The sequence below is a fragment of the Schistocerca serialis genome, chromosome 8 (assembly GCF_023864345.2).
Source record: "Schistocerca serialis cubense isolate TAMUIC-IGC-003099 chromosome 8, iqSchSeri2.2, whole genome shotgun sequence".
In the NCBI taxonomy this organism is placed as follows: Eukaryota; Metazoa; Arthropoda; class Insecta; order Orthoptera; family Acrididae; genus Schistocerca; species Schistocerca serialis.
Window position 1 is genome coordinate 289507063 of NC_064645.1, and position 24745 is coordinate 289531807.

A 24745-nucleotide genomic window follows, 5' to 3' on the forward strand; every position below is an offset into this window, starting at 1 on the left:
GCCAACTGTTCAGTCACATTATGGCTTCTCAAATGACAGTGCTGATGTCGTACTGCCATAAAAACAACGTAACGTGCCAGATTTGTGTTTGGTGGCCGCAATTGTAGCTAATTTGTTTTCCAGTGTAAATGTGTTCCACATTTATGTATTAGTGTACTACAAAGCTGCACTGCCATATGACAGCCCACACCAGATCTCTGTGAGCAGCTGCACTTTAATTATAACCACCCAATAGTTCTGTACTCATATGGAGTAAAGTTGTTACTATTTATTGGTTGCCATGTTTCTGCCTTAAATTTTATTCTCGTGGGTAGTTAAACAGTTTGTGGGTACTAAGGATCAGAACATTATCAGTATTGTTATTGCGCATATTTTGTGTTTCAGACGAAGGTACACCAAGCCGTATTCCAGTACAGAGGCGAACAGTTGGTGCTGCAGCAACACCACCAGCCAGGGGTGGAACCTCTGGTAGCAGTTCGCGTAAACTCACAGCTCCTGTGAATGGCACACCTGGGGGCAGCCGGCCTCGAACGCCGACAGGGGGCAGCAGGCCACGAACGCCGACGGGGCTTCTGAGTCCTGCCAGTGGTTCTTCCTCGAGGTACAAACACACACATTTTACCTGATACTTTGAAAGTATTTAGTTGTACCTTGAATGACCAAAGATTCTTATTCTTAAATGTTACCAGAATACCACATTTGAAGAGAAGTAATGGCACCATTACATGCCTTCATTTCTTAGTTATCATGGTGTGTAAAGGATATGGACTAGAATAAAGGCCACAAGTGTTGGAGTATTTGATTTTGAAGGAAAGCAACACAGTAGATCCATTTAATTGTCATGCATAGTATCTCATGTTTCTGGGACAGATTTTCCAATTTTCATTATCATGACGATCGTAGCATACCAGGAAATGAGAAATTCAGAGGTGAAAGACTAGTTGGTCATCTAAATTTTCCTGATAACATTGTACCGTTTGCCTCTATTGCCAAATAGAAGAACTTAATAGACAGAGTTTTAAAGTGGGGTTAAATGTCTTAAACTGTAATTATTACAGACAGAATAAATTAACAGCAGAGTTGTAGAATTACTATGAGTTTATGTAAGCTCATCAGACAAAATACTAATCATTGCCTTAAAAGAGCACATTGGTCAATTTGGAACTGGTGAAGCACTACATGACTGGCTATCAGCCAGTTGTGTGACACTCCACCTCCGACATAAGTCTCAGCAGTGACGTAGTGTATAGGTGCCAGTAAATTGATTGGAATCGGTGCAGTAATATGAGTAAATATGCAGATGTGACAGTGGTAGAGAGGAGCTATTGTGCCAATGATGACTCAGTGAATGAAGTTGTGCAGTAGTTGATGTTTCACCCAGAGTATCCAGTGTGTTTGTGAGGATAGTATACCACTAGCAGCCATGTAATATGACATAAGAATATGGTCATTAGAATATCCTAACTGACAATAACTCACAACAAGTGAAATACCGCGTCAGGGACAGTTGGTCTCAAACTCGACAGGAATTGCTGTTGTCAGGGTATGCAGATCAGTTTCAACAAGTTTCTGAGTGAAGATTACAAAGGGAACTGCATGCAGTTGACATTGTGGGTCGAGTTCCTAACAAATGGCCATTGCTCACAGAGGCATAAAAAGCTACATGACTTCAGTGGGTCAGAGAAACTGGACACCACCTGACTGAAGGTGTGTTGTGTCATCTGACAAGACTTCTTGTGCACTGATGACCCAGTGAGGTGTTTAACTCACATTGTGTGGAGGGTGCTGCTCTTTCGTTGTTCATGTGATGCTTTTTCACTATGACTTTGAGCTCACTCATTCTGGTTATGGCGAATATGAAGTAAGTGTTTACTTCAGCATTCTTGGTGACTGAGTATTGCTCCTTCTTCTATATCTTCACAATGTGTATGCTGTAGACACATCCGTTGTTCTGTGGCAATAATAACGATATACTAATGTGAAACTTCCTGGCAGATTAAAACTGTGTGCCAGTCTGAGACTCGAACTCAGGACCTTTGCCTTTTGCGGATTTGACCATCTGAGCAACCCAAGCACGACTCACAACCCTATATATTAATGTGATGTCTCATGAGTTGAATAATTTTTTGTCTGGTGTGCTTATGTAAGGCAGTTGAAGACAGTGAAAGAATGGGCATCTAAAGACATAAATAGAAGAGTAAAAGTGTCCAGGAGTGCTTTTGTGAAACAAAACAGAGTTTTCAAAGTGAAGAATCCAATGTGCCTGAAGTGGAAAGTTCACGATCTGTTTTGATGTACAGTTAGGAAACATGAAATTACTGTGTGAAAACCATTCAGCTTGGCAAGCAAAGGGGAGTTATATTGGGCATTACTGGAAGAGGCAGAGAAGCAAACAAGTGATAGAGGCAACATAATTGATAACTAATGAAATTGAATTAGAGGTGGCTGGGATATATAGCAGGAGATAGTATTGGATGGTCAGTGCTCCAAGGAATTACTTTGCTAGATCTCAAAAAATGAAGAGAAAGAAGAGAAAGTAACGATAGCGGAGAGGAGGATTATATTAGCCAGTATTGTAAACAATTGCATGTGGTGGAATTGGAAGACATCCCTCCTGCTGCCCCCCCCCCCCCCCCCCCCCCCAAAAAAAAAGAGCATATGAATGGGAAGGGAGAACTGCCACTTTATCCATTATCTTCCCTCCATGATGTTCTTTTGTACTCACTTAGGATATATGAAGCAGTATGTACAAAGTTTCAAAAATCTGCCATCAATTTTGAATAAGACAGTGACTGTATAAAACTCTTTGTTATTCATCAGTTTGTAAGTTGAGTTGTGCGCTTAGGTCCATGGAAATAGGGAACTTAAATGTTGAACATTTATGCTTTGTAGCAGATGTCTTTATGTTCATACATCAGATTCTTATATTGAAGTTAAGAAAATAAGTTTTTTGTTTGCTTGTTTTTGATCATTGAATGTACAGATAATATTGTAATTCAAATAATAATTTTTAGGTTAGAAACAGTTCACACAGCATCACATGTATCATCGTCTACTGGCACACGAAATAGGTAAATAAAATTGGGTGATACATTGTGCAGAGGAATTAGATGGGCTATGACTGTGGTGTTGGAATTTGGGTTCTGTGGCTGTCCTCGTGTATTTGTTGTGCCACACTGTTGATGGTCATAAAGTGAACACAGTTATCACAAAATTTGTTTTAATGTGATTGTTGATTTCCAACAACACAAACAACATATGTGACAACTGCTTATATTTTATGGGCACTTGAGTATACATATAATTGAGCACTTGCACACTCAAGTGGAAGGACTTTCTGTTTTCTGTAAATGAAACTGGGCTTCTAAATTCAAAAAAATTCAGTGCAATCATTGAATGAGTCTAATCAAAACAATTTTTGAAAACTCTAACTTTTCTGATTTGACATTAGATTTATTGAGAAAGTTTGAATATTGTCCCAAAATCTGCAAACTCAATCACTGTTAAGAGAATATTAAGTTTCTTGCAAACTTGAAATCTCACCTACAAATATCACAGATTTGATTTTGTTTTTGTAGCAAACACTCAAGGATTCCAGTTTATGTAGGTTCACCAGAAACAGATGTTACTTCACCTCCTTCCTATGCTTCTTCAGGGTAAAAGTTTATAACTTCTTTCTATATATGTGTGTATGTGACTTTTTCCTGCCTTTTATTGCTGTGAATTTTTTTCCTGCCTTTTATTGCTTCCATTTGTTTGCTATCCGTTTTATTTCTGCATATTTAATTTCATTGCAGCCCCTTTTGTATTGTGTAACACAGAAGAAACTCCTTGCGAAGAGTAATTTCTGTGCATTGGGTCCTGCAGCTCTTGTAAACTTAAAGAAAGACACCATTTTAAACAACAGTAGCAACAACACATTTTATTAATCTTCCTGCAACTAGTTTTGAGTGCAAGTCATCATCAGGCAGTACCAGTATTATGAAATCAAGCTGTTTGGGAAGTATCTATATTACTTAAAACCACCCATTGTATTTCAGTAAGATGAAATGTTTCCAACATGGTTAAATTTTACAGAGGTATGTGAATCAAATGCTATACCCGTGAAACAGTGATGTCATCATTGTTTTGTATCTAATGCATTATGTTGGTTCTTAATTATTTTTTTTCAATGTGGTCTGCTGCGAGAGCCATCAGAAATAAAGGTATAAGGCTGGTGGCAGCATATTATGTTCACAGACATGGCAGATAAGTCATAGAGATACATATGGTTAAACAGTTAATAGTTTACCTATCACTGGCAGCCAATTCATGTCAAAGTTGTTCTTTCGTAACTGTGAATTAAATCAACTGATTTAAGATATTATCATTAACCCCCCCCCCCCCCCCCCAATCCCCTTTCTCCCATTCTTTACAGAAGTGAAATCCCATGTATAAATTAGCTTCAGATGTCTTATCACCTTACAAATGACTGTTAAAAGTGAAAGATTCGTTTATCATTCCATTGACATCTAGGTCATTAGAAACAGAAAACGAGTTCATTTTAGGGAGGGATTGGGAAAGAAATCAGTCATACACTTTCAAATGTTCCATCCCGACATTTGCCTCAAGCAGTTTAGGGAATTCGCGGAAAACCTAAATCTGGATGGGTGTATGTGAATTTGAAGCATCATGTGTGTATGATGTCATATCTCCTGAATGTTGTGTCACACAATGACATATCCTGAATGATGTGTCACACAATGACATAATTTTGTAGGTATAGCGAAATTAATAGTAAAGAAGTAAGTGCTTCATGCTGAACTTTTAATATATGAAGAACGAAAATGTTTTTCCTTTCATTATTTCGGTGGAAAAGAGGCGGAGGGGGGAGGGGGGGGGGGGAGGTAGGCAAGGAAAAGTTTCAAAACGGTTTGAAAATATGTTTAAAATTTATTGAAACTCGTTAAGTGCTCTCATTCTCAAATAGTGAAAGAGCATAATCTGGGTAATTTGCGCACTGTGAGTTACACTGCCTCAAGACCTCAAGACATACAGTGAAACCTCTATATAATGATTTTCAAGGGACCACAAATTCTGAACACTGTATAGAGGAAAACACTATAAAGAGGAAGGCTTCCAAATAATAATTATAGGGCATTACTGAAGACTGGGATACCACTAACCAGCTTTGACAAATGGTGCCAGATGACATTTCAAATTTTCACAACACTGTAATATGATATTCATTGAAAATGATCAATGTATCAAATGATTAGTTTTTAGTAATTAAAACATGGGGCCCGGTAGGTGGATGGGTGAAAGTAAATGGATCAGTTTGTACTGTAAAAATTTATAACAGATTCTTAAGATATGACATCATCGTCCAAAGCTGACAGTTGGTATCCCATTCTTCAGTTGACCCTCTTATAGAATATGAGCCAAATTTTGTTTATGATATACTGAACATATTACATAAAAACACAGTAAATGGTACAGTTTAAAAAAGAATTAGTTACAAAAATTATTTTAATAATTAAATTATGAAACGGAACTTAAATTTGCATAAAACTCTAGGAACCCATGCAATCTGAAAATCACATACCTAAGATTTTTTAAAATATTCAAGCAAGCATGTTTGTTTTCTATTTCTCCTAGACTCTATGGCAATCATTTCTTGCTCCAAATGAGCAAGTTGAACTACTGTTCTGTCCTCAAGTCTGGGGCCCATCATGTATCGCCTGAATGTTTCAAAGGCTTCAGCTGCCTTAGTATATGAGGGTACAGGGTCATCTTCCCTGTCACTGTCACTTTCACTACCACAACAATTCTCCAAGCTTCTCTCTGCAGTCAGCTCCTCAATACTTTGTACTCCTGTGGTTGCCACATTGTCATCCACAGCCACAAAGTCCTCAAAGATGACAGAATCACTGCCTATTAATTCCTGAAACTCTTGCAAATCACTTGCAACATCTTCCACAGGAGCTGCCATCTCATTCTCACAGAAGCCCGCTTTTCTGAAACAGTTTTTAATAGTTTCAGCACTCGCTTCCCTCCACGAGTACTTAATTAAATTCATTACCTGTAAAATATTCAGCTTCAATTGTGAGGTCTGCTGGCTTCATGGTTTTCTTTGGTCCATCAAATTCAAGGCCTTTTCTAATAACAGAAACCTTCTCTTCCATACAGATGTTCCTCCACTTTTCACTCATGTCCACTGATTATTTAAAAAAAAAAAAAATATATATCGAAGACACACTCTTACTAGACAAACAAACTGTTTGCTTCTCAGCTCACACAACACGCTACAAATACAAAGCATCAACTGAAATGGCGCAAAAAAGATCGCAAGCAGAATGTGTGTCACGCCACATGACCGGGTCGTGCCGCTGACATATGAGCTTTCTGAGCCGGTGCAAACTGTGAATCCATGGAATGGAAAATGATGCGTCTACATCCAGTCACTTAAACGTTATAAAGAGCTAAATAATTGACCAGGGTTCCAAAAATATGAGCGTTACATGGAGGAAATTGTAATATAGAGGAAACGCAGTAAAGAGGAAAATTTAACATTGTTTATATGGGCTTTTAGTCGGGACCAAAGAAATGGACGTAACATAGAGGAAAACATTATATGGGGGAATGTTATAAAGAGGTTTCACTGTATATAGTTTCTAACTTAAATACTTGGCTTAGTGTAAGGTTATACTGCTCAATGAGTAGATTGTGACGCATTTTAAATTTTTAACTTCAGTTATAATTACGTGGTCAATAGCCTTGTCGCAGTTGTGACACAAGTTCCTTTCAGATCACGGAAGTTCAGCACTGTTGGGGTGAGCTAGCACCTGGATGGGTGACCATCCAGTCTGCCGAGCACTGTTGGCAAGCGGGGTGCACTCCGCCCTTGTGAGACAAACTGAGGAGCTACTTGATTGCGAAGTATTGGCTCCGTTCTCATAAACTTACTTACGGCTGGGAGAGTGGTGTGCTGACCACATACCCCTCCGTATCCACATCCAGTGACACCTGTGAGCTGAGGCAGCCGGTCTGTACTGTTGGGCCTTCCAAGGCCTGTTTGGATGGAGTTTAGTTTAGTAAAAAATATGTGAAATACTTGGATATTGAGTGAAAGCAGAGACGGAAGCTTGGTGCTTCTAGGGATGTGGGAGCCTTAGTTCCAAATGTGGTGCTAGCTCTTCTTGCCGCTTGACATAATTGGTCTTGTGGTTGTGTTCTACTTCTGATGATGACTGTGGAGACAAGTGTCAAAAAGCTCGACTCCTTTGTTCAGAGTGACACAGATTGTGAACAGAAGATTTTAGTTGCACATGTCTCTGTGAAAGGAGAGGTATATGAGGTACTAAAAACCAGAGTTTTATTGCCCATGGAAACCATTCCGTAAACAATCTGCAATTGTGACCAGGTGACTGTGTGACCATTTTAGCCATTTACTAATGTATATGTGCCTGTTTAGTTAAATTCGTATATATATTCTTGATTTCTGATAAATAATTTAGGAGTAAAGGTAACAACTCACCAAATAGTGGATGCTACTAGTAATTGTCAGACACACAAACAACACCGAAAACTGGCCTTTTTCAAGCTAGAGTACAAAGAGTACAACTATACATAATGCATTGACACTTGTAGGGGCCACGCGTCCTCTAGTTCAAGAAACAATTCATCTGAAACCTTATAAGTTTTCAGTGTTGTTTATGTGCCCATTAACAACTCAATGTCACCACATTCAGCAAGTTGTTACCTTTACTCCAAAATTATTCGTGTTCTGCCACACCTTTCCATTATCATGTAGTTTTGTTTTAAAATATTCAGAAATTTCCATCCTTCTCTTTTTATAGGCTTGTAAGATTTGTTTTTAGGTCTACACTGAGATGTCATTCTCTCCCAGATTTGTACCAATTGCCATGCTGTCATGTTAGCTAACTTTTTCGTAAATAAAAAATTCTTGAACGACAATGTTCATTTAATCAGGAAAGTTATGTTAGTCATCTAATGTCAACATTGGTTTTATCTATTTTGGTGACAACAACAATATCAAAGTTCAAAACAAAACATGAAGTAAATAAGAACATTCATTTCTTAAAGTGAAAGTGATTAATAAAATCTCAATGCATAAATTTGATAAATTCTGTAAGCCAACAAAAGCAGATAGTCTTACACCCAACTCTTCACTTCATCCCCTAGTTGACAAAAAGGCCTACTTTCAGGCACTGATAAAACATTTTAGCAAATTTTCCCTGTGCAAGAGAAGATTAACATTTTATAGGATATCCGAGTACAGAAGCTTCCAACAATGATCTTCATTCTGGTGTTACCCTTATAAAACATACACAACAACATTAAAAATGCCAATATTAATGAAGAAATGATATTAGAGAGAGAGAGAGAGAGAGAGAGAGAGAGAGAGAGAGAGAGAGTATACACTAAGGAATTGTTAGTTTATTATGTTATCATATTTGGGGAGCATTTTGATAAAAACCACGTAAGTGTTCTGTAAAATAAGAGATTATCTTTTATACTTCTGATATGCCCAAGATTAACCTGTAACACAGTATTCACAAGACTATATAATACGCACAACCGACTAATACAAAAATAGCTGTGATAATTGTAATAAGTTCTATGTGGGACAAACAGCGCATAACTTTATTACAGGATATGAGGCGGACCACCAAACACCCCCCCCCCCCCCCCCTTCCACACCAGTATTTTCTTCATTTTACCAATTATAATGGCTGGTTTTAGGTGTTATGGGTTCTTCAGATTGCTCATTTACAATAAAGGTACTACCTGACTGTGATATTCTCTTTTAACAAGTTGCGGGAAATGAAAAAGATAAATTGAAATGATGACATATTAATTAGTAATTGAGAAGCTGATGTTCCATAAATTCAACCCTATATTCTGATATGCATGATTAGTTTGTTTCATGTCTGTTTAATTGCACATAGGTTTGCATGTGGTGCGTGTGTTTTCACACATTAGTAATAAATAAATTGGGAGCTGACGCTTGCAGACGTTTGTGTGTCTTCCTACTGTTACTTAAAACTTAATGTGCTAACCTAGCACTATTGATATGAGTGGCATTCCCTCTACTTTTCATTATTTTATGGTTGGACTGGTGTTTAATATTAGTCTTATTGATCTGATGACTATACCATTAACAATATTGGAGTCAGAGGAATTTTCACAAAGTGGGAAGTATTTCCTTTTCATTGCAAAGAAATAAAACCATTCATTTTAATATATAGTCCTTTTATATGACCTGTTTTCTCAGGTATGGTAAATTTGTTTTCACACCTAAGTGCAAGAAATTTTCTTGTACATTTCTCTATAACTTTCCAATTCTGTTTGGGGTGGGGGGACTCTTCATAAATAAAAACACCCAGTTGCAAAATATTTTTTCTTGGAATAATTCCTCTGTACTGCTATTTATTTTTGTCTTCTCATAAAAGAACTAACTCATTTCATGAGGTGGAATTATATATTACATTTGCAATACATTGTAATTTTTTTTCTTTTTCCATTGTACTAATAGAGCAGTAAAGACAGTACTGCATTGTCTGCATCTTGTAAAATGCACATGAAACAGGGAAAGAAACACATTTGTGTGATTATATAGAAATAAAGCTAATGTTGATACTACATTGATGTAAAATATTATGAATGTTTATCCATTGCCATTTGGGCAAGAAGGAACATATTGCTGTTGCCATTACTTGGAACACTGCATGTTTAAATGATGCCGGTTTCTGCATTGGGTTGAGCTGAATTCATGAAATTTTTGGAGAATTAAGTATTCACTCAGTTCAATTTAGGTGGGTTTAATTATTGATTAGGATCAATATAATATCCTGTATTGTTAACATGTTGTATGTACTTTCCAAATAGCATTATTAATAATCTGAAGTCACCACATTTTTTGTTATTAACTCTTAATATTCATAAATTGATCAATGGTTTTCTTTACACTAGACTGTTATGTGCACTTCACAAACTTCTTTTTGTGTCAAATGTGTGTGTTTAACCCATGGGTGTACAGGTGTTTTTTTTTTTTTTTTTTTTTTTTTTTTTACATAGTGACACAGTGGTACACTTATTTTTCAGTAATTTTCCTAATTTTTACAGCAATGTACTGTAAGCTATATTAGAGCAGTCTATTTATTGCATTTCTCTATTATGCTGTGAAATATAATCATACATAGTTTGTCCGAGTATGATAAAGCATAAAACACTTATCCAGGTGTAGGCAAATCATGCACTCTTCACACTCAAAGCAGGATTCCCCACACTGTCCTCTGTTGTAACAGACCTTATATGTTGTAGACAGTGCTGCTTTTTTTATAGTCGGAGGTTATTTTTGTGGGAAATTGTCCCCAGTACCTTTCCTGTAGTCTTAATGGACTTGTTCCTTGGCTTGGGCATCTGTAACCTGTAATCAGGAAATCTAATGTTTTTCAGAATTTTTTTCTGCCAGGTTGAGACAAAAATCTGAGAGCCTCGTTCTTCTTTTACTGGAGTTCATCGTATAGTGTACTATACTTGCATTGAGAATTGCCTTGTCTAACATATAAAAATATACTTTTCTTATATCTTTTCTCATATCTTCTCATGAAAGACTTAAGTTGCTAAGCATTGGTTGTGTGCATCAACTCTGTCCATCCTTTGTTGTAATCACTTATGCAATTAGGTTTCAGCTTAGTCTTCCCACTTCTTGCTGTCTTTCATAGTCATGAATGATTGGCAGTATGTCAATCCATTTCACAGCTAGAAATTTACTCACTGATGCAAAAGTCAGTTTGCTTTTTTTCAGCACTGAGTTCTGGAACTGTGTTGGCGCATTCTTGTTTGGTGTTTCAGTTCCAGCTGCATAAGTCTTCCTCTCCAATAGCCTTGGAAACAAGGTGGGAGAACTATACCAGTTCTCCTTTCATCCAGTAAAGTTTCTCACAAGTCCAAAACAACTTTCTCTCTTATTGTGGTGCTGAATACTTTTTTTGCCTCAAGACCTGTATAAATTTTAATAGTATCTATTGTCAGATGAGCATACTTTCTGTACTTTTAAACCAGATCTTCCCCTCTTAGGAGGGTTGTATTGTACATATGACAATCTCCCATGAACTTCATCAGGCTGTCATCAATAAAAAAAAAAAACTTTTTCCAGGCTTTTACACCACCTGAAGTCTGTCAAGAAGAAGATTAATAGGTCTGACCTTCCTCAGTTTGTCATGCTTTTATATCTGCAAAGTCAGTAGCAAACTGAAGATACCTTGAGATGGCTTTAAATCTCCTAAAATGCATGGTTTTACCAAAAATAGGAATCTTCATTTTCTCTTCAACCAATTATCTTGTACAGAAGGTTTCTTGTTTTGGGACGTAAGTGTGCAGAGCATCTCATCTACTGTCACAGGAAACCAGTGTGCTTTGCCAACCATTGTTCTTCGTCCCACATTTACAGTTGTTTCTGCATGTGTTTTATGTGCAGATTAAATTTGTTTCCTTGACCAATGATTCCCAGAACTTTGGTGTTAAAAACTGATCAGTTACATTTAATTCTGATGGGTTCTTGTGTAGGGACCTGCGAACAGTAACATCAATATCGCCATCAGTGCTGCTCTTGGTAATGTAAGGGTTATGACAAACATTATCACAGTTCCACTCATCAGTAATTATCGATGTACTTTTGCTGGCTCTGCTACAGTGTCTCGATTGCTGAGGAAAAAATCTTTTTTGTCGACACAATCACTGTCCTCACACGCATCAGATTCTGTGCTTTTATTGTTTTTGGAATCTATTTCACCATCAGTATCACTCAAATCACTTTCTTCAAGAAATTGATGTATTCTTTCGGGTTGCATTTCTTATGGATCAGCCATGTTGTGCTGCTGAATCTGTGTAAACGTGACAACTTTGTATCACAATGTTTAGCTGCGTTAGAAACCAGATGTCATTGGTCACTACTCATCAACCAACAAGAAATGATCTCAGGTACAATTAGATTTCTTGGATAGTTCTTGTGTGCTATGAACATGAAAATAGTGATTTTGTGTATTATATTGCAATTTACAAATTGTGGGTCACCATTTCTTCCCATAAATCGTAACAGACTGGCAAAGAGCAGTAAAGGAATGATGGTAATGTTTTTAATGTTGCCTTCTTGCCTCCAGAAAGAATAGTGAACTGGCCGGTATTGTTATTATTATGATTATTATTAACCAAAAGCAGCATATTGTAATATTAAGTAGCACTTTTGACCAAAGCATACTGTCATCTCTCATGAAACCCATGTTTTTAATCTTCTTTATATTTTCTTTAAAACTCTGAATTAGTTGTGTTTTTCAAGTGGCTATTAATGTGCACAGGTTCCATAATTTTCTTACCAAAGAGTTAAGAAATTCATGCTGCCACTATTAGTACTTTCAATGTTAGTGTTCTGTGGTAAACTGGTTCAGTGGCAAATTTAAAAAAATCTGATAGATAACTGTAGTGCACTATCCTAATTTGCATATAAAGCCCAACTAATTGGGAAAACAGGTAGTGTCACAATTCGTTCTGGTACATGTTTTGGAACAGAGTTCAGACTAGAGCTATATGTAGAATTGATAAACATCTTTGACATTTTCCATGGGGAAAAATTAAAAGGGAGTCAGTACAGTCTCTTGTAGCTACTGGATTAATATTAGATTTATTAATAAGAGATATGAGAGGTGTCAGGCTTAAAATTGTGTGTGAAATAACAGATGGCCAAGTGTTTGCTGGCTACCTAAATTATGTTGTATATATTACATCATTCTGTTTCATTTTCCACAACCTTTGTATATTACATCATTCTGTTTCATTTTCCACAACCTTTGTCATGAAGTATCTGATATTAAAAGTTTAGACTCAGTTGGTTACTAGTAACAACAGGTTTAGCAATTTGCTGAGGTTAGAAAATTAGCTTTTTCCTGTGCCGACATTGTCTGTGCTTAAGAATGGAATTGAGTTAGTTTTCCACCCAAGTTCCACAGGCATAAACTATTTGCATGCCAAGGCTGTTATATTAACACTTTGCTGTCCACACGTCTCGCATAAATTTATTCACTTGACACTGGCAGCGCTAATTCAGATTACTTGGTTTGTCGCCGGCCGCTTGTCACCTTTCGTTGATGACAAACTTCAAACACATTGACTTTTGCGCGTTTAATTTTTCCAGAAATCCTCTATTTTGCCGAATCGTTCCACAAACTCAAATTTTCTTTTCAAGTAACTTCTCTGCAAGTTCTACACTGGCATAATAATTATCCATGTAGAGGTGATGCCACTTTCCATAAGAGGCTGTCAGTAGTTTCATCACTGTTTTTGCTAAAGGTTGTCCAGCACCGGAATGTATCTTTAATGGGAAAATGTATCCCGTACTCGAACCACACAACATCCAAATGAGTATGTCATATTTCGTAATTTTCGACAGCCTGTAAACTTTAATATTTAACTGTCCATGCCACGGTATCATTCCTTCATCAGTTGAGATGTTTTGACTTGGATTAAACATTTCTTTAAACTTTTTGGAAAAACGATCAGTTATGAATTGCGCTTTGAAAAGCTGGTCGGCATTATTCAGTTTATTGTTGTCGTCGGAAAAAAGTAAAAACGATATTATTTGTCTGAATCAGTTGCGGGACATCGTTTTGCGAAATATCAGTGTCTCTATCAACAGATTCGTTGACCATTAATCATCAATCCTTGCTTTTTTTTTACAATTCCCATAAGGATAGCAAGCTCAAACCATTTTCTAAGTTCGGGTCCCATAATGTCGACAAATTTTGCATTTTTTAAGATCCAGTTTGCTAATATATTCAAATACATCATTCCCAATATATAATTCTGTGATATTCACAGCCTTCTATGTATCTTTGGGAAATATGTGTGGACCTGGAGATCCTTCAAATTTATTATTGGTCCTCAGTAAATCATAGTCTGTCTTCTTCATCCAGTTCATCTGAATCAGTTGGCAACTGTAGCGTTCGCCGAATTCTTCCGACGATTCTGCTTCACTTTCATTTTTTTTTATATCTAATGTCTTCTTCCCAATCGGCCAAGTCGTCCGGAATGTCAGACAAGGCATCCGCGCATTCGTTGTAAATAATCGTATCGTCTCTTTTGTTTGCCATAATGAAAGTGCGCAAGTACTTATAAAAACAAAAAAACTTGACGTGTGTAACTTATTGTTACCTAAACAAAACACCAACAGAATGAAAAAGATACTAAAGTGCTGTCACTGGCCACTGAGCGATGCTATGCACACGACACCACTGTGGTGTCACTGGCCGTTGATTGCTATTTCACGCACGACACCACTGTGGTGTCACCGGACGGCAAAGTGTTAGCAAGCTGCTGTTTTCTATCCATTGTTGGTGTGTTTTAAATGAACTATGCAATAGGTAAAGTTAAAATTTTCAAGAGCGCTTAAATCAATAAAAGTATTGCTAACATATAGCATACAGTCTCAGGGAACAATGGTGTCATCGTTGAAACAAGTAGTGTAGTTTTGCTCCATATCAGTTGTGGCTGTCTACTTGTAGCTCTGACAATGATAGCTTTGTATTGTTTATTACTGCATGTTATTGTATTTGAATACTTAACGCTTTTCTCTTTTACTATAAGCAGCCTTAACAAATATTTGTGAATAGAGTGTTTTAATTGTTTCGCTTTGTTCTTGTATAAAGGTGCTTTCTTTTTGGATGTTGTGTCCTTAGTGTTTTCTGGTGGTAAAGTAGTAATGACAAATATCTAAATTTAGTCCTAATAGTTTTTCATGAAATTTATTTCAAAAAACGATTTATTTGGAATTGTTAAAAAAAACTTGCATAAAAATTTGAAATTAAAAATTCATGAACACTTACATTGGAACTGCTTAACTAACGCTTAATAATTTCTTCCAATACAGCGGATCCTCCACGTCTTCTAACATCCCTGTTTTAATAAAGGGCTTCTATAGGTAATGCAAATTATGTTACTATATTTGTCAGTAGCTGTCACTGTCCTTTTCCCTCTTGTCGAAGAATGCCTTTGATACGGATGTATCAACGAGTGTAATTTTGAATACAAGGAAATGGAACAACATTTTATTTAAAATGCATTAATTTTGTGTCATCTCGTCAGTTTACTTTTAGTTGTAATTTAGTTGAAATTTACTGTGCTTATTCATATTTGTGATAGCTAAACTTTTTGCAGCAAAAGAGGAAACAAAAAATTTGTTCTTAAACATCAGTTATGAATAGTGTTAAACTATAATTGTAACACTTAAAATTGATTACCCCAAGTCTCATGACAAAACATTTAAGATTTTGCATACCTATTGCCCATTATTCATTTCAAATCCTAACTGTGTTACTAATAGCAACAACTTAATTTCACAGGGCACGAACTCCATCAGGTTCAAGCACTCCAGTTCCAGGTGTTCCTTCCAGTGGCACCAAAATAACACGGAGGTCATCAGGAGCATCAGACACAGGAACAGCAGCAGCGCGAAAGGGTTCCTCTGCTAGCACACCAACGGAAAAGCGAGCTCCTTTCAGACTCTAGAGGAGTGAACGAACCATTGTACCCCATAGTCTTCAATTTCTAACCTAATCAAATCCATAGAATATGGTAATTCATGTGAAATCCAAGCATATTCCTATGCTGAAATGAGCATAGGGAATTGAGTTTCCTGTTGCCCTGAAGAATTCTTCGATCTGCAGGCAGTGGATTGTAATCAAATTTACTGCTGTGTATGATATTTTGTGCTGTCTACATTCTAATGTTTCATATTGTTTTTCCACTGATTTCTTTCCTTTTTTGTATAAGGGACCATACCACAAGCCATAATATTCTTTTGTGAAAAAGACTCAATCATATTTTTCATTGTAACAAACTGTAACCTATTCATTTGTGTGTGTGTGTCGTATGTGTTATTTATCTGAAGTTTGTTCATTGTACATGCTCATCAATGAATTTGTTTTGTAATTATTATTATTATAGCTTTAGGTAACATGTATTCCTTGCCAGGAAAGCCATTTTTACGTCCATGTGTATAGTGTTTCTCACTACTACACAATCTATGTACAATTAACAAATTGACACTGTTGTGATTTATTTGCTCACTGGTGGAGCTCATTTAAAAGAAAATACAATATTTCTACATTCATTAATTATGTTTAACAAATTAAACTATTCTAATCAAATTTACTGACTGAAAATGATAAACAGTATTTTGATTGTGCAAATCTTAGGTCAGTTCTCCCCCTCTTGCCTCGATTGTCTGTTTTACGGCAAGTTGTTGGAAGCAAAGGTTTTGTCTATGGATGTCTTTGAAGCATTGAAATGGGGGAAGAGTTCCACGGTTCATCTTAACTAGCAGCTGTGCAGTTTTGTATGTCACGAAATAACTTCATTTCTCTTGAGGTGGCTGGAAGTACTGAAGAATCAAAGAAAATGTTTCGAAGATGACTGAGCTTGTGAAAACTATTTTATTAATCAAAATGTTTCCTATAACGTGTACAGTTTTTGAAATAATTTTGTTAAAATATAAATACAGGTCATAAAGAGAGCTAGCTTGTTTGCAAGAGAAAGGAAAAGTCTAAAAAAATTCCTTTTTTATTTTAAAGCAGTTGTATTTGCTGTACGAATTTTTATATTCATTTTTACTGATACATCAGTTACTGCAAAAACGTATTTGTTGCCATGAAAGCAGTTACTGAATTATGTTGTAAATATTTTGATCCTTTCTAGCAGCACAGCTTTAAGGAGTGTGCATTCTTTTGTACAAAGCTCTATATATTACTTTTGTAATAAAAAAAAGAAAAAAGAACTTTGTCGTCTACAGCGAATTGTGAATTAGCACAAAAACTGCTCCTTCATTTTATTTATTTTAAACATGTATTTTTTTTATAAAGTGGTAAATTCTGTTACCAGTTTAAGAAACATCGTTCAATAATTTATGTATCTCTAATACATTTGTTGTCATGTTGACTGAAGGTGTTCTAATTTATAGAGACTGTACCAAACATTTCCTTTTTTATTCTTTTTTTTTTTTTTTTTTAAAAAAAAGAAGACACACTGTGTCAGAGAAAAAGACAGTTTGGAACAGATATTGATGTATATTAATATATTTGCTTATTAAAAAACTCAGTTCAGATCAACTTCTTATAATCAAACTCCTCAATTTGAATGAAAAGTGATTACCATCAATCCCTCTACTTCCACATGTCAGTATACCATTAATGCTAATACTGAAAGTACATGAAGAATCGTATGTTTACAAGAGAAAAATTGAAACTATACTTTATTGAATTCTGCTGTAGCACGGGAAACTGCAAAACCTAGATTGCGTGTAATTTGTTTGCTGTGTGTGTGTGAGAGCATATTGCACAACTATTGATGTGAATACTGTTATATCGTGAGTTAGCTATCCTTAATTTTCAGCAGATTGTCAACAATCGGTGAGAAACAAGCCTGTTATCACTTTTGACATTATAATAGGTTTCATTGTGAATAGGTATACCATCTCATGTGGTAGGATATCCAGATTTTTTTCTTCTACACAGAGAAGGCATTCTGTTGTGTGACACAGACAACATTGGATTATTTGATTTCAAAAGAATGCTGCATCCTGGCTGTGTGTTGTAATAAATCAGTTAATTGTATGAAAAGGATAATTTACTCAGGAAAATTAAGATAAAGTTGAGTGGCTGACTAGTACTGTACTTCTCTCGAGGAGACAAAATTCCACAATTCTGTGCAGGATATTATGGCTGATGTGCAGTGACCAGTTTTTATCCAAAGCACTGGGCAAGTTCAATAGTTTGTTCAGTAGGAGAGGCCAACATAGTTTGTCCTCTTTCAGCCATTTGGCAAAGCACTGCAATGGCAGTATCGAGGGGTGCACACTTGGTAGTCTTTCTCAAACTATTTTACAGAAATTATTTGGTGATGTGCCCATAATTTTGTTAATGGTCGCAGTTTTTGTGATACTTGCATTTCAATAGGACTGTGAAATTTGAAATAGTTTGCAATGGAAAAATAGGGGTTGCTATGATTTTGCATTTGGTGCATGTTGCATAATATGTTGCTGCTTATGAAATATATCTAAGATATCAATTTTGTGTTAGACTTGGATGGAGGTCTGTTATCAATTTCAGAAAATTGATCTGATGTAGCACACCCATTTGCTATCGTGCCCGCTAGTGATAAAGCCGGAATGAAATATACACAACATTCCTCGTATTTCATAAACAGTTTGCAATACCGATATGAGACTTTGACAAATGATAGCATTAAATGACAAGAGTACTTTGCCATCTGGTAGTTACGCCAAAATTCATTATTTGCCATTTTATTCCACTAACTACAGACTTTTTCAATGAAAGAATGTAATTTTTAAGTGCCATCGATAGCTGTGAGTTTTGGAACAACATAAAGTGGACATTAATTGTTTATTTTTGTGCCGAGGATGTGATTTTTCATAAGCTATTGACTTCACTTTTCCTCAGTTTCTCATTTAACCCATTGACTTACTCATATTTTACCCCATAGTCAACCCTATATTTACCAATTAAATTTATGTCTTACTCACTTTTCTCAAAATTGTATAACTTTTTTGATAGGATCTCCCTGTAAATCTTTCCTTACTATTTATTGAAGTGGTGAGGAGTGAAGATAATATTGTTTTAGAAGTTTTTGTTGGTGTGGTACACCCAAAGAAATACAGGTATGTACAATAATACCATTATACTTTTCTCTCACTCCTACTGTGATCACTTTTCTTCTTCTTTGCTTTACACATTACACAATTCCTAGAGGGCATTTTCTTGGAGGAATTTGGGAGATAAACCTAACAAAACCTGAAAATGATTGCTTAGAACTGACAAAATATCGAAAGGAATTGAGTATGTTGTACATTGCTAAATATATAGATTTCTTGGGTTTCCAATGAGAAACAACATGTCGAGCCATCTATTAACAGAGAAGAAGAAACACTTAAGTAGAAGCTATAGCTGCTGCCCGCCTCAGGGTCGGCATTGTAACAACGGACTTGAAACCTGCAACCAGTTGTTAGCAGGTTGTATAGGCCAATGATTTAATAAACCACTTTCAAAATTCTCTCACTATTTTGTCTACACAACATAGTAGTGGGGTAACATTGTGTAAACTCTGCTGTTGTTTGGCAAAAGAAGCAAAATTTTAACATGGCAGCAAGAGAAATGTTGGTTTCACTCAAAATTCACCACTTGTTAACAAGGCAGATGAAAATAAACTGCTGCTTTTGTTGCATTTTTAGTGGGAGTCTTTTTAGATACTAAACAAAGCAGAGGTCAACATACAAGTGTGGGCACGATAGGGCTCTCTTTAATATTTACAAAAAATATGAGCACAGGCTTCAGTTTAGACTGGCACTTCCCACCTAGCACTTGACATTTCCCCTACAGCGCCTGCCCACAACCCCGACCACTATTGCTGTCCCCGTGCGTGCCCTGCTGACTGCACGTCCACCTGCCACATTATTCTGTGTGCGCTCTGCTGCCGATAAACCAAACTGTGTAGCCCACGGTTCTCAGTCGTATTTTATAATAATATACATCTAGCAACCAGCATCCCAGCCTACAAATGTCAACTAACATTAACAGCTTCTTAAGAGTGTGGTGTCGCTGCTCAGTAAATGAAAAAAAGACTTGCACAGACAGTAATATTTTAAGATTTGCGTTATTTTTAATTGATGGTGAATTCAGTGTGAGCTAAGTAAAGTGGGCCGCTTACCTCCGGGGCAGAGTGGTAGGTAGTGTGGTGACTGATTAGAGGATGTTAGATAGCGAATTGGTATTTATGTGACAGCATGTGCTACCTAATATGTTCCAAAATGCCATGCATGAAAACTGGATTCTGGTGCTCATACCTTGGGTTCTGTTGGTGACAGAAAGGTAGGATCAAGTGTTCTGGATAGCCTTTGGGCTAGGGACCACTTGCATACCCAACAGAAAAGGATGGTCTTAGTCTACATCTACATCTACATCTACATCTACATGGTTACTCTGCAATTCACACTTACGTGGCTGGCAGAGGGTTCATCAGACCATTTTCATACTACTAATATGCCATTCCACTCTCGAATGGCGCGTGGAAAAAAGGAACACCTAAATCTTTCCGTTTGAGCTCTGATTTCTCTTATTTTATTATGATGACCATTTCTCCCCATGTACGTGGGTGTCAACAAAATATTTACGCATTTGGAAGAGAAAGTTGGTGATTGAAATTTCATAACTAGATCTCGCCGCAAAGAAAACCGCCTTTGTTTCAGTGACTGCCACCCCAACTTGCGTATCGTATCAGTGACACCCTCACCCATATTGCACGATAACACGAAACAAGCTGCCCTTCTTTGCAGTTTTTTGATGTCCTCCGTCAATCCTACCTGGTAAGTTTTGCTACCCTACAGTGCAGGGTCAAAGTACGAATATTAAACACTTCTTCCTAGTTGGAGAAAATAAGTTGGTTCCTTTTGCATTTGATGTGGTCAATGGTGGGCCTTAAGGAACTTCAGTTGATGGACATTTCCATAGAAACCCCTCTCCCAAAGAAAAAGGGTTTTTACCATTTTTCACACCAAAATCGAGCTGCAGATTCTGAGATAACTATGCACAGCAAATGGCTGAAATTTTTACAATATATTCCGAAGATTACTATCTCGGAACAGCAAAGGACTTGGAAGAGTAGTTGAATGGAATGGACAGTGTCTTGAAAGGAGGATATAAGATGAACATCAACAAAAGCAAAACGAGGGTAATGGAAAGTAGTCGAATTAAGTCGGGTGATGCTGAGGGAATTAGATTAGGAAATGAGACACTTAAAGTAGTAAAAGAGTTTTGCTGTTTGGGGAGCAAAATAACTGATGATGGTCGAAATAGAGAGGATATAAAATGTAGACTGGCAATGGCAAGGAAACCATTTCTGAAGAAGAAAAATTTGTTAACATTGAGTATAGATTTAAGGGTCAAAGTCGTTTCTGAAAGTATTTGTATGGAGCCATGAATGGAAGTGAAAGATGGATGATAAATAGTTTGGACAAGAAGAGAATAGAAGCTTTCGAAATGTGGTGTTACAGAAGAATGCTGAAGATTAGATGGGTAGATCCCATAACTAATGAGGAGGTATTGATTAGAATTGGGGAGAAGAGGAGTTTGTGGCACAACTTGACAAAAAGAAGGGACTGGTTAGTAGGACATGTTCTGAGGCATCAAGGGATCACAAATTTAGCATTGGAGGGCAGCGTGGAGGGTAAAAATCGTAGAGGGAGACCAAGAGATGAATACACTAAGCAGATTCAGAAAGATGTAGGTTGCAGTAGGTACTGGGAGATGAAGAAGCTTGCACAGGATAGGGTAGCATGGAGAGCTGCATCAAACCAGTCTCAGGACTGAAGACCACAACAACAACAACAACAACAACTATCTCGTACAAGCATAAAAATTTTGGTGATATCTTTATCTAGTTCCAAGATACAGAGGTTCAGAGTTACCCTGCTTGCACGTACAAAATCCAGTGTGAGGCGGAAATGTAGTTTATAAAGAGATATGACACGGAGAAGTATGCTGTAAAATGTCTCCAATATCGTCAGAATTGTTCAGAGAATCCCATGTCGTAGTACTCAAGCACATGTAAAATTTGTGTGCATGTAAAATCTGGTCTGAAGTGTGAAATTAGTTTTGTATTATTTCAATTTCACATAAGTAAACTATCAAAATTTTACTGACCCATAAAGTTCTTTTCACATGAGTAACCTGCCCTGCTGTGGCAGGGAAAAAGAAGGGAGCCAGTGGAAAAATTCTCCTATCAGAGCACAAAAAAGGCAAATATACTCCTGTTTTAAAGATTCTGACTGAAAGGTGGAGAACCAGTTGCCTCATTTGATGTTCCTCAGCATCCACAAAAAATTTAACAAATTTTGGCGTGCGAACACATTCATACTTTTTTAAGTTGGGAGAGAGGAGGAGACAGTGGCAGTGCGAAATAAATAGAAAAATAACAAATACTGGAGCATAGTAGGCAGTGGTTGTTGTATGCAGTCTTTGTTGTACAGAAAGAAAGAAAGAGAGAGACAGAGAGAGAGAGAGAGTGTGTTTGTGTATGATAGTTGACCGTGACAGAACAGTATTAGGAAAAAGAGTGAAGGAGGCAGTGCCAGAGGGAGAGGAATAAAGAGGAGGAGGAAGCGGAAGTGCATGAGGTCTAATAATAATGAGAGAGAGTCTATGGCTATGACAATGAGGAAGAGAGGTAATGACAGTGAGAAGAGACAGCAGCACTGGGAAGGAAGGAATGAGGTAGTAACAGTATGGGAGAGCAAGAGGAAGACAGTGACAGTGATAGGAGAAAGTAGTACAAGGACAGAACGAAGGAGACTGTGGGTTTGAGAAAGGAGGCAGTGACAGTAACAGATAGAGAGACATGAGGAGATAATGGAAATGAGTTGGGTTAAATGTGTGAGTGAGAATGGGCAATAGGAGTGGATGTGTATGAGCGACTTGGTGATGGACTAGTGGGTGTGAGCAAGTTACAGTTAGGGGAACTTGTGGGAGTGAGACAAGTTGCATGTTAACAGGAGTGCAAATATGTCCACATTCCAAATATTTTGAGAAGATTTTTAAAAATGCTAAGAAAGGTAGAATGAGGCAGCCGGTACCCCACCTTTCACTGGTGTTATATTGTTTGTTTTCCAGTGCTGACAACTCACGTGGGTTGCTACGGTATAAATTTCCATAGATTAATGAATGCATATTGTAGAGGCTGTCGTCTTCAAATGCGGTACATATTTGAAGTAAATAATTAAAGCTCTTGTGATATAACGTAATGAGTAGAAGGAAAATGACATTCAAAACATTTAGTAATCATTTGTGATCATGCCTCACATTGAATAATGCAATTAAATATGAGCAAAATTGCTACTGTTAATCAGTTATCATCAGCACACACAGACAACACAACAACACATTGTTGGGCAATTAGTTACAACTTTGGGATCACTGAGGGATGCAGCAGTCTGAAACAGAACAAGCAACATGAAGCGTTCCGAATGGAGCCAAATTGTAACAACCAGTATTTGGGAGCCGGCGGCAATCTCTTCGCGCCCTTACTATAACCAATGTATTGGAAACTCATAACATACTAATTTATTTACTTAGCTATTAATAATAATATCTACACATATGCACCCCGATGTGCCGCCCCACAATGTCAGTATTGCCTCTTGAGCAAAAAAGTCTGATGACCACTGTGATACACTCGTTAAAAGTTGAAAAAAATATTCATAGCTGTTGGTTGCTTTCTAACAACAGATGGGTTCATCTTGACCTGGTATATGGGTGATCTGCCTTTCCTTCTCAAACCTATCCCTCTTTCCTCGCTGAGGAAGGAACTAACAGTTCAAAAACATAGGATCACATTAACTTTTTAAATATGTCCTTCCTGCACACGGTGAGATTCTCTGTTGTTCCACACCACACGTGTCCCATGGCTTTGAGGGCTGTAGTCTTAGTTGAGTTGCAGATGTAGGTACAGATGTGTCAATGGTATAGTGAAATAGCAGTTTTATTTCAATTTACTTTATGAATGAACTATAATGGCCTCTCTCACTGCATAGTTACAGTCATGCATCATATTCACACTGCAGTCATCTCCTGTTTGAAGCTGTAAATTCTAATTAGCACAGACATATTGTACAGTTTCCTGCAAAAGCTCAAAGATAGCTCTTTTTGGAAGTTTCCTCATATCCACATGTATTATTATAGAATGGGTACCATCTTCTAGGTGACATTTTTCTCTATCTTACCTCAATGAGATAAGCTTTTGAAGACGATGGAAAGCTTTGACGGTTACTTAAAGTAAATCACAACTAATATACTGCCTGTTAGCTTGACTCAGTAGATAAGACCAGTAGAGAATAAACTGAAATTGTCATTCTTTTGGATTTTAGTTTCACACCACATATGTATTCTCTTTTTATTTGCTTGTACATTGTGTTAAAAATGTGAATGCAGTCAGTATTCCTTGGAGTAGGTGAAAGGCATGAACTAGCTTCTGCATAAAGGTTCTTGGTTCAATATTACTTTTGTGAGCTGCAACAGGCTATAAAAGTAAATGGGGAAAACTTTCACTATTTATTGTTGAACTTAGTATTTTTTCTAGGTTTGGAATTTGACTTTCAGTTCAAGATCCTTACAGTTTAATTGTCCTTTTCCTCTGTAAATAATCAAAATACGTACACTTATAACAAATTGCCTAGCCTTTGTTATGTGCTGGAGTAATTTTACTTATATTGTCGTAGAAGAAGCTGAGTAGCACAGTCACCATGGTCTGTTACATGGAGGGTCGTGAGTTCGAAAATCACCTGAACTGTGAAGTTTTAATTTCTATATTCGATTCGAGTACACTCTAGAAGTACCCACAAATGTCAAGAATCATTGTACTGGAATGTTCTGTAACTGTATATATACTGTATATGTTCTGGCCGGAGGCTGTTCGTTCCGCACCCTTATATGTGCAAGTGCTGAATAAACCTTCGTTAAGTGAAGTTAGTGTTCATAATTCATCTAATTACTCCCAGAAATTGACAATATGTAAATATGGATTCCGCAAACAGAAATTGGTTGTCACAAAGTGTACTATTAAACACTGTAAACATACATATAGCGTAACTGGTAGTGTGTACTCTAAGAAAACGTGCAAAGATGAA

At 36.9% G+C, this 24745-nt stretch overlaps 1 protein-coding gene across 14 annotated transcripts in view; it reads left to right on the forward strand.

Moving 5' to 3' along the window:
* The window catches only part of LOC126416114 (microtubule-actin cross-linking factor 1), a 1003027-nt gene extending 985983 nt beyond the window's left edge, over window positions 1-17044 (forward strand). For 6 of the 14 annotated variants that reach the window (XM_050083628.1, XM_050083637.1, XM_050083633.1 and 3 more), the window contains 4 exons: window positions 385-601; window positions 3579-3656; window positions 14927-14977; window positions 15399-17043. In XM_050083628.1, the coding sequence (XP_049939585.1) occupies window positions 385-601; window positions 3579-3656; window positions 14927-14977; window positions 15399-15564 (512 nt within the window). In that variant the 3' untranslated portion in view covers window positions 15565-17043. Of the gene's footprint in view, window positions 1-384; window positions 602-3014; window positions 3072-3578; window positions 3657-14926; window positions 14978-15398 lie in introns of all 14 variants that reach the window. The other 8 variants (XM_050083630.1, XM_050083635.1, XM_050083631.1 and 5 more) reach the window with 6 other exon arrangements.
* Window positions 17045-24745: the final 7701 nt, after the last annotated feature.